The following is a 287-nucleotide window of genomic DNA, read 5'->3' as shown; positions in this document are numbered from 1 at the left end:
AACTTCCTCGGCGGCAGGTATGTCGTCCTTGGCATCTACGTCTCCAAGTATGTCGGGCCCCGGGGAGATGGGAGCCACGCTGCGGCTTGGCACCCCCTCCCTGGCTGAGCCCTCCACCCTCATAAAACTGTGGGCATTGCCACCATGGGTGCTGGGACACAGGCACCGGGGTGGAGGTGTGGGACAGGAGCCAGGCTTCGGCAAGGGCTGAGCCCCATCCTGCCCCCCTGTGCTGTTGCCCTAGGGTGGACCCTGGTGGGCTGGCAGAGCAGAACGGCATTCGGGTG

General features: G+C 65.5%; 1 protein-coding gene across 1 annotated transcript in view; it reads left to right on the top strand.

Moving 5' to 3' along the window:
* LOC103770826 (PDZ domain-containing protein 7-like) overlaps positions 1–284 on the top strand; it is a gene marked incomplete at both ends in the record, with an annotated part of 1,783 nt that extends 1,499 nt beyond the window's left edge. The window contains 2 exons of the mRNA XM_008938102.1: positions 27–47; positions 245–284. Coding sequence (XP_008936350.1) covers positions 27–47; positions 245–284 — 61 coding nt within the window. The remainder of the gene's footprint in view (positions 1–26; positions 48–244) is intronic.
* Between the last annotated feature and the right edge of the window lie 3 nt (positions 285–287).

This window comes from Merops nubicus, unplaced genomic scaffold, assembly GCF_000691845.1.
Source record: "Merops nubicus isolate BGI_N331 unplaced genomic scaffold, ASM69184v1 scaffold46973, whole genome shotgun sequence".
Taxonomy (NCBI): Eukaryota; Metazoa; Chordata; class Aves; order Coraciiformes; family Meropidae; genus Merops; species Merops nubicus.
Note: the sequence above shows the minus strand (reverse complement) of the source record. Positions and strands in the feature narration are given on the sequence as shown.